Source organism: Rousettus aegyptiacus, unplaced genomic scaffold (assembly GCF_014176215.1).
Source record: "Rousettus aegyptiacus isolate mRouAeg1 unplaced genomic scaffold, mRouAeg1.p scaffold_m13_p_5, whole genome shotgun sequence".
Lineage (NCBI taxonomy): Eukaryota > Metazoa > Chordata > Mammalia > Chiroptera > Pteropodidae > Rousettus > Rousettus aegyptiacus.
In genome coordinates, this window is record NW_023416308.1 from 117,919,000 (window position 1) to 117,928,097 (window position 9,098).

Here is a 9,098-nt window from a genome sequence, read left to right on the forward strand (position 1 = left end):
TGTCGTCTGTTTGGGACCTTCTGAGCCAGCAGCCTTTTTGGGGTGGGAGGGTATGCATGAGATCTGAGGGTAATAGCAGACAGAGTGCAGACAATTAAGACTATCCCAGAAAACCCCTCAATCCTTAGACCTCAGAGCCTGCCAGGCTGGGGCCAGAGGGTGGTGGGAAGCTGACCCCGAGCAGGCCCTGGTCTTCCCCTGGCACGTGTTCATCACTACCCCCAGCCCCTGCGAAGAGGACACAGGCGGCGACGCCATCTGTGCCAGCCAGCAAAGGGTTGTGGGAGGGAGGGTGGGCCATGGCTCCCAGCAAAGCTGCAGGCCTGGGCCAGCTCCTCCTCATCCCAGGCCTGCCAGACTGGCTGGCGGGAGAGATCACTTAATTGAGGATTAAGGATTAATTGGGATCTTCCGGGTGAGTGGTGTTGAAGCCGCTGCAGCCAGCCATGGCACCTCGGGGCCCAGGCTCTGCGCTGGGCAGGGCACCGGTGGCTGTTCCAAGGCCATCTTGTTGGGAGCAGTGATGGTGAGGACCAGGGACAGGGCCGACACCTCCCACCCTTTTTCGATCAGGAGGTCAGGGCTTGTCAGCTCTCCCAGCGGGCGGGAGCAGTTCTTCCGGCCGAGCTCTGCAGACCAGGCCTTTGCTGCAGCTGGAAGAGGCCGAGGCCTGTCCTGGGGCCACACTGACCCTAAGGCACCTCTTTCATTGGCGCTGTGATTTCAGAGTCCCCAGGCCTGAATGCAGATCCCACCTCCGGTCATCCTAATTGTGTGTGACTTTATGCTAGTGCCTTGCCCTCCTGGACCCCTCAGGTACCAGGCAAAGGAGCTGAGTTGACCCGAACGGCCAGTTCCCGAGCAGGAGTGTCACCAAATGCAAGTGATGTTTTAGGGAGAGCCCTCCAGCAACACGTGCTACATGCACTGGAGGGGACAGACGGCCCTGGGGCTGTGCGACCTCTAGCAAGTCACTTGGGCTGGGCTTCTTGATTTCCTCAAGCTGGAAAATGGAGCTGTGAAGACCGGGGCAGGGTTGGAGTGAGGAGACGTGTCATTCAGGTCTCACAGGAGGCAGACACTGAGGTGGAATTAGGAATTCAAGACAGAGAAAACACGAGAAAGCAGGGCTGGCCGAAGGGCCTGTGATGTGCGACCAGCCTGCTGGGCCCTCGGCTAATGGCTAACGGACGGGGAGGTTGAGGCAGGGACCCCCCAGGAGAGGAGCCTTGAGTCAGGAAGAAATGCGCATGTCCCAACCCCCACTGTGTTTGGTCAGTGCCTGGGGGCTTTGGGAAGAGCTAGAGGGCAGCCCAGACGCTGAGGTGTCTCCCAAAGGGGCCCATAGCCAGAGCCTGACAGCTAAGTCACTCCTTCCAGCTGAGAAGCTGGGAAGAATTAAAGTTCTTTCTCGAAGGGCTCTGAGCAGCACCCTCCCAAGAGAGAATGAGCTGGAGCTTGAGAAAAGCCCTCACACACTCCCCTCACCCCCTGGCGTAATCCCGGACCTGACACGGCCATTCACAGGGTGAGCGGCCAGGGGCACAGCCAGCTCTGGGAGAAGCAGGTCGGGTTTACTCACCTGGGCATGTTTCTGACGCTTGTTGTGTGCTGGGCCAGGATCCAGAGAGGGCCCCTGCCCGCCCGGAGCACACAGTCGAGGGGGCTCGTGGCCCAGGATTGGCCTTCTGGAGGCCGAATACTGAGTCCTCCGAGGTGAGGAAGTGATAGATGAAAGCCATCTCCCCGGGCCTGAAGGTGCTTTATTGTCAGAGAAACGGAGATGAGCAAGGGGCTTGGTGGAGGGGCTGGGGGTCGGGGCGAGGGTAGGCGAAGGCATTGCACACAGGCGGAGGGCGGAGAGGAGAGGCAGAGGGTGCCAGCTGGAGGCTTTGGGGTTCCAGGAACACACTGGTGGGTGGCGGCTGTGGTCCCAAATCCCTTCTGCTGCCTCCGGCTTCTGTGCAGGCTCAGCGAGACATCATTCGCACAAACTCTGCCAGGACAAAACCAGGGTTTCGGGTCTGCTCTCTGGACCCCACTAGGGGTGAGGTCAACATATTGGCCTTGAGGTGAGAGGGAGTGCAGTCAAGGCAGTGCCTGCGAGGGGGTCCCCTGGATCTGATAAGGAGTTGGTCTCTGGGCCAGGGAGAGGGGCTTGGTCTTATGGACAAAAAACATCCTGTAACTGAACCTGTTTTCCTCTTCGCTTTGGCCACTAGGAAGCTCAGAAACAATTTTGGGGCCTACTTTGGAGAATTTCTACATATTGGTTTTTCTTGGCTTCCTGTGATTACTTAACCTTTGTTTTCCCTCTGTGGAAATGCGGCGTAGAGGAAGACCTGGGTTCTGGATCCGGTCTTGGTTCCACCTACTTCCTTTTGCTGAGCACCCGGACTCTCTTCTCCTGCTTAAGGGGACAACAGTCCCTTCCTCTTGGGTTCCTGTGCGTTCTTAATGGGAGAGGACTCAGATGGGCTTAGCACAGGGCCTGGCACACAGTGATAACGCCGTCTTTATCATTTTTTTATCTGTAAAATCTTCCGGGGTGGGTGGTACCTTCGAAGTCGACCAGGCCGTCCCCGTTGAGGTCAATGTCCTGGAGGATCTCATCCACCTCCCGCTGGCTGAGACGCTCTCCCAGCAGGGCCTTGAGGGCTGCCCGGAGCTCGCCCAAGCTGATGCAGCCGTCCCCATTGGTGTCGAACTGTGGTGGCGTTTGGTCGTGGCGTTGGGTCACCGACTGAATCATGCATTCGCTCGGGCCGCCACTCAGAGCAGACACGCAGGCCCCTGCCCGCCCTCCAGCCCCAGAGGCCGCACCTCTCGGAAGGCGTCCCGCAGCTCCCTGACGCCAATCATGTCCGCCGTCTCCGCCAGCAGCTTGGGGCCCATTAGTTCCACAAAGTCTTCGAAGTCCACCTTCCCGCCACCTGGGGGCCACGCTCGTCAGAGACCCTGGGCTGTCGGAGACCCCCGTCCAGCCCTGGCCCTCCTCTGCCCTCTGCCCTCCCATTCTGACCCACGTGCCCCTCCCCTGCCCTGCTGAACCTGCCCTCCCCTCCCTCTGGGCCCCACAGGCTGGGCCATCTGTGTCCTCTGATGGCTTTCCTGTATTTTCCTGACAAGTTCAGTTGGGTTCAAGTCCTAATTCCAACGATCTGGCTGTGTGATCTTAGGCAAGTCACTTAACCTTTCAGATACCCGGCTTCCTCGTTTAAAAAGTGGGGATAATGATCCTCGCCCTGCCCACCTCGTAGGGGATGATGAGGTGCTTTGGAGGCAGAGTCCTCGCCTGGGGAATGACCTGGGGCTCCGGGAGCCGACCTGTGCAGGTGTCTCTGTGCCCGGGCTGCCCAGCCACCCCGGCCCTGGCCTCTGGAGAGCTGGGGGGTGGGACGAGTCTGAGGCACATACTGATTTGCTGTGAAATCTCGATCAGCTCCATCTCGGTGGGCATGTAGCCCAGCGTCCGCATGCAGGCGCCCAGGTCCCGGCAGCCGATGTAGCCGTCACGGTCTCGGTCAAACTCCTGGAAGGCGGCCTGCAGCTCTGCCAGGCGGGGCAAGGTCAGTGCTTCCCCAGTGTCCTCCGGGGCCCAGCTTGGATCGGCTCACCCCTCTCCCCATGGTCCAGTCGCTCCTTCCGCCTAAACGTTAATGTCTCTTTGCTGCCTCAGGGCATTTGCACGTGCCATCCCTGTGATTCATTCTGTCAGCAAATATTTCAGGGACATCTACTATGTGCCAACCTCTGCTCTGGGTAGTGGGGATATGATATGGAAGGAAGGAAGGAAGGGAGGATGGAAGGAAAGGAGGAAGAGAGGAAAGGGGGGAGGGAGGAAAGGAGGGAGGGGGGAATGAAGTCCCTGACCTCATGGGGCTCGCAGTCTGGTACATGCCTTCCTCCTCTTTGGTCTTTACGTCACCTCTAAATGCCGTCCCCCCCCCCCCAGTCTACTGTTTATTTCCTTGACAGTGCTTAGCAACATCTATATCCGTATCTGACTTATCGATGTCTGTCTCCAGAGAACACAGGCCATGTCTGTCCCGTTTGTCCCATTTCTCGGTGCTCGGCACGGGGCCAGGCACACGGTGAGCGCCCAGGAAATGTTTGCTGAATGAACAAATATCAAATATCGGAGGGCCTGAGGACGCACCTGGCAGATGAGGCCAGGCTGCTGACAGCTGGGGGTTTCGTCAACCGCCCCCCCCATGCTCAACCTTGTCCCCAGTCTCGTGAGTCCCCTGCAGCCTTTTCCTTGCTTCTAGTTCCTCTGGGAGACTGCTCAGCCCCTCCCCCTCTCCGCCCAGCGCCCCTCCCCTGTGTGGACCCCTAACCCCACCCCTCCAGAAACTCTAGTTCTTTCTGGAAACCCTTTACCTTCGATCTCCTCTGGCCGCAGCTCCCGGTCCTGAGGGGGTACAGAGGGGTTAGAAATTCCCTGAACCCCTCCCTTCTTGTTCTTTGGGGCTCCCCACTCAGGACCCCATAACACACACGCACAGGGCTTGTCTCTGACACTGCTCAGACCCGGCTCCTCGCATCCATCCATGCTGACTGGCATGGGGTCTCAGGTCACCCCCTTTCCTGCCACCTGCCCAGGCCTCTCCCAGGGCCTCCCCCGCCCCCTGCCACCCTCTTCTAGGGCATGGAGCCTCACTGGCCAGAGGTGGACCAGAGGTTGGACAGAACCTCGGGCTTGGCCCTGGGGTCCTCGAAGTCGCTGTCTCTTTTTCTTTCTGTCCCGCTCTTGGGGACCCTGCCACCTGATATTCCTCTGGGTCTCTCTGCCCCTCACCCCCCGGGACCTGTGTGCCTTTGCTCCGGCCTCCCCACTCAATCCTGCCCCTCTGCGTAAGGAGAGGCAGAGCGAGGGCGCGGCGGGCGGGCTGGCGGCTGTACATACGAGCTGGGTGGCGGCGATGCTGGGCCGCAGGAAGATGCAGGCGGGCCCCACCAGGCTGCGGAGCACCGAGTAGCCCTGGACGCCTGGCCTGGGGTCCCCATGCTCCTGGGGGCTGAGGCTGGGGCCCCGACTGCGGGGGGGGCCCCCTGCGGGGGAGCCGGGCCACTGCCAGCTGTCCTGCAGCAGAGCCGGCCGTGAGCCGGGGCAGTGGCCGCGCTCCGCCTCCGGCTAGCAGCCTCTCCTGTCTTTGGCACCCAGCGCAGGAGAATGGGGGCCTTCACCTACTACCACTCCGGGCTGGAAGATTCCAGCCCCTACTGTTCAGCTGGGCAAATTGAGGCCCGGAAAAGGCAAGGGACTCAGACAAGGTCACTCAGAAAGCCAGTGGCAGAGTGAGACCTTGAGCTTGGGCTCTGCATCCCCCAGGTTGAGAATGATTAGCAGAGAGCAGAAATGGGCAGCTGGGGGGCCTGACGAGCTTGGCAGGGGAGGCCCAGGGATCCACAGGAGCCAAGACCAGGGGGGCCCGGAGTCTAAGGGCTTCTGGGGAAAACCTCGGTCTAGGGTGGTGAGAATCAACCCGTCCATCCCCCTTCCGTGCCCGCATTTAACCCTCAGGCGAGATTCTGCCCACCCACTCGACCCTTCCAGGGTCCAGCCCAGGCGCCTGTCCTCCCCTCTCCCCGTTAGCCCTCCTACCTTAGGCCCCCGGTGTCGGGGCCGCTTGGCACAGTTTCCCATGGGCCCCGGAACCATGCCAGGCCTGCAGTTCTGGGGACGGCCTGGGGCTGGGCCCCAGCGGGCACTATGGGCTCCTGCCAGCCCCCGGCCACTCCCCGTGAGAGTCTGGGAGCAGTGCAGGGGATTTTCCTAGGGTTTTGTGGGGAAGATCGGGGGCGGGTGGGCAGGCGGGGAGCCCTGGGCACGGGGGCTTGGGTCCTAATCCGGGATTATCTCTGAGCATCTCTGCTGGTGAGGGAGGCCACTCGGGCCCGAGGCCCCCTGGAATGCCCAGCCTCCTGTGCTCACTCTTGAGGGTCTTCTAGACACCCCCTCTCCAACATCTCTCTCCCACAAACCCCTACTCCTAATCGCTCCCAATCTGGAGAGATTTAACATCTTCAGAAGGGAGGCCAGACCTGGGAGGAGGAAGCCAGGTGCCCGGCGTGCTAGGGCAGGCTGAGGCGTCTCTCCCGTCAGAATGGCAGACGATGGTATGAACTCTGCAGATACCGCCCCCCAACTTCCTGTCCTGAGAGAGGAGGCAACCTCGTCCCAGCCCAGGAAGCCCCTGTTCCTGCCTGCCAGGGCCCTGGCTCATAGTTCGGAGCACCTGCCCAGCCTGCCTGCCCTTGCACCTCTTGGACCAGCCCCTGACCCTTGTACTTGGACAAAGATCGTAGGGAGCCAACCTTGGTAGCATGGGCTGGCCGCAGGGCTCACAGGGCCAGCGGACCTATCCACTCACCTCTCCATCCACATGCATGTCCGGGCTTTCCTCCCTCGGCTTGGCCCTGGGTCTGTCCTATAGGGCCCCAGTTGGGGTGTGGGGACCCCGTTGCTCCCTCATGGACCCTTCAGTTGAGGACAGCCCCATACCCCTGCTCACTTTACCTGCCCGTAGGCCGCCTGCACCTGGGCCTCAAGCTCCTGCAGGAGTACCCGCCGCCTGGTGGCTGCTGGGCTGCCAGTGGCCCCACTGGGCCCTGCAGTGCCCTCAGAGGGCTTGGGGTCTCCTGTGGGGAGGCTGTCACCTGCCGGGCCCTGGGGAAGGGCCATGGAGACGAGGGTTTGGCACCTCCTGCTGGCTGGGGGACACGGCCCCGCTCCGGTCTCCCTGGTCCTGTGGGTGGGTTGCTTAGTGGGCAGCTGTGGGTGTGGTCCTCAGAGGTCCCTGCTCTTCCTTGTTCCTCGCTCCGTGGGTTGGTAGGGCCCCAGACCCCCCAAGTCTCAGTTCCCTCCTAGCTTACCATGCCTCTCGCACAGCCCCTCCCCCCAGCCTTCCCCTCGTCCCCCGCCCTCCAGCCTTCGTGCTGGCCGCGGACTGCACCTAGAGCTCCACCGGACCACCCGCGCAGCCACTGGCCTCTCTGGCTCCTGGTTTTAATCTCCCCGCAGTCCTTTCTCCTCGGTTTCTGCCCTGCTCTCTGCCCCTCTGGCCCACCGCTCTGTGGCTGTCCCTCTGCGTCCGTCCGACATTTCCTACAGTTCCTCTTTCCACCTCCATCCTCTGCTGACATTCGTTCAGAGGTGTCTGTGGGGCTCTCTGGCCACTCAGCCCATCTCTCTGTCGCTTGGGGCTCTGTCTTACATCGGTCTGTCTGTCTGTCTCGCTGTCTGTTCATCCTCATCCTTCTGTTCTCCCCACCACCCCACTCCCAGGATGACTCCCGGGTTCTGGAAAGACAGGTCTCCCCAGCCCCACCCCAGACCTGCCCACTTCCACCCGCCACAGGGTGCCTGGCTTCCTCACCTCCCCGCTCCTGCCGGCACCTCCCCCTAGCTTCTGCTGACCTCCGACCTCCTGCCTCTCAGGGAAAAGGGTGGGGCGGGCCAGGCAGTCCCCCCTCGTTATGTCCCCAACCCACTTACCACCCAGCCGCCTGCTCCTCACCTCCCAGAATGAGGTCGCTTGTCCTGCCCCGGCCCCACTCCAGGCCTCTCATGATTTATTCACCTGCCCCCCTGCACCAGCTTTTGTCCGAGGGAACCAGATCCTGCCAGACACCTGCCACCTGAGCTGCTGGCTCTGGCCTCTCTCGCCATGCGTGGCCATCCATTCGTGTATCCTTTTTGCAAATATCTGAGGCTGGCTGGGACCCAGATCCAGGCCAGCTTCTGGGGCCACAGGACAGATACCTCTCTGCCCAAAGGCCCTGCTCTCAGCCTTATCTAACACAGAAAAGGGTCAGCGGACAACTTCCAAGTGCTTGGGGCACCCACCCAGGGGGGGCTTCATGGACCAGGCGAGGGGGTGGGACAGCATTCTTGGCATCGCCCACTCATGCTTAAACCAGGTCAGTGCTGGGTCCCTGGTGGGCACCAGCCGTGAACCTGGAGGGCTCCAGGTGTCGGGATTGACAGAGCATGTGGATGGAGGCTCTCGGGAGGAAGGCAGGGTCAGTAGCCCCTGGAGAGGGTATGGCTGGCAATTAGTTGAAGAAAATTTTAGAGGTGCCGGATTTTCAGCAAATGTTTGCAGAGCACCTGCTGTGTGCCCCTCTGGGTGCTGGGACCCAGTTCCTGCCTCCTGGGACCTTCCGCCTGGCAGGAGATGAGCCTTCGACAAGCCCAGAATGACTGTGGAGCAGCCACTGCAGGAAGGCCCGGCAGGCTGCTGTGACCGAGGGGCTGTGGAAGTGAGGTGCGAGACAAGACCCGAGGGGCGAAGAGAGGGGTGGCTGTGCAGGCAGAGGGAGCAGCCACTACCCAGCCCTGATGGCCTGAGGATCTGGGCAAAGCCCAGGCTTCAGAGGCGAGGGGACACTGGCCGGGTGGTCAAGGGCCAGAGGGGCGTGTTGTGACCCCTCACTCTGACTATCCGAAGGCTCGGCCTCCGGCACCCTTCAGCCCCTCTGCACCCTGGGTTCCATCTCTCCCCAGAGGCCAGGAGTGCACTGCGTTCCAGGCAGCACTGCGAAAATCCCTCAGAGACAGGAGCTCTCCCCTTTTCTGCAAGGTCTTAAAAAGCACCCGCAGGCCCGGGTTTCCCCAAGCCCTCGCCATGTGACCCAGGCAAGGTGTTTCAGCTCTCTGAGCCTCTGTATTCTTATCTAAAAAATGGGGTTTGACTTAGTACCTGCCTCATGGTGCCTTTGTGAGAATTAAATGACAAAGGACCTAGCAGGTTGGCGAGGACACCCAGAAGGGCTCAAAAAAATGGTGGATGAATGACTTCGTGTCCAAATAACCCCCTAAGAAGATAGGAAGTGGTGAAAACGTGTGTCCCAAACGTGTATCCCAAAGTGCAAGCCAAAGTAGTGGGGCTACAGCGGGTCAGGGTACAGGGAGTGAAGTGTTTTTAATCAAGGAGCAAAGCCTTCATGTCTGGGTGAAGAAAGCTTGGCTTAGAAATCCTTCCTGGCTCTCATTCAATGAACAGCATTTAGGGCATTCATCATGTTGTTTTTGACTTGGCCGTTTCGATTTAGCCAAGCTGAGGTCCCAGCTCTAGGGTCCAGGATGTCCA

General features: G+C 60.6%; 1 protein-coding gene across 3 annotated transcripts; it reads right to left on the reverse strand.

Annotated features, from left to right (window-relative positions):
* Positions 1-1,862: 1,862 nt before the first annotated feature.
* Positions 1,863-7,337, reverse strand: CABP2 (calcium binding protein 2). Of its 3 annotated transcripts, none has more exons than XM_036220671.1 (7): positions 6,960-7,337; positions 6,664-6,752; positions 4,384-4,414; positions 3,418-3,552; positions 2,824-2,933; positions 2,560-2,707; positions 1,863-1,996 (listed from the first exon to the last, which is right to left on the reverse strand). In XM_036220671.1, the coding sequence occupies exons 1-7, from the start codon at positions 7,258-7,260 to the stop codon at positions 1,971-1,973; spliced, it is 840 nt and encodes a 279-aa protein (XP_036076564.1). In that variant the 5' UTR covers positions 7,261-7,337; the 3' UTR covers positions 1,863-1,970. The 3 variants fall into 3 exon arrangements, with proteins under 3 accessions (XP_036076564.1, XP_015987546.2, XP_015987571.1); XM_016132060.2 differs by having other exon boundaries at positions 6,524-6,752; positions 6,960-7,074; XM_016132085.2 differs by lacking the exons at positions 6,664-6,752; positions 6,960-7,337 and having other exon boundaries at positions 3,412-3,552; positions 4,384-4,849.
* Positions 7,338-9,098: the final 1,761 nt, after the last annotated feature.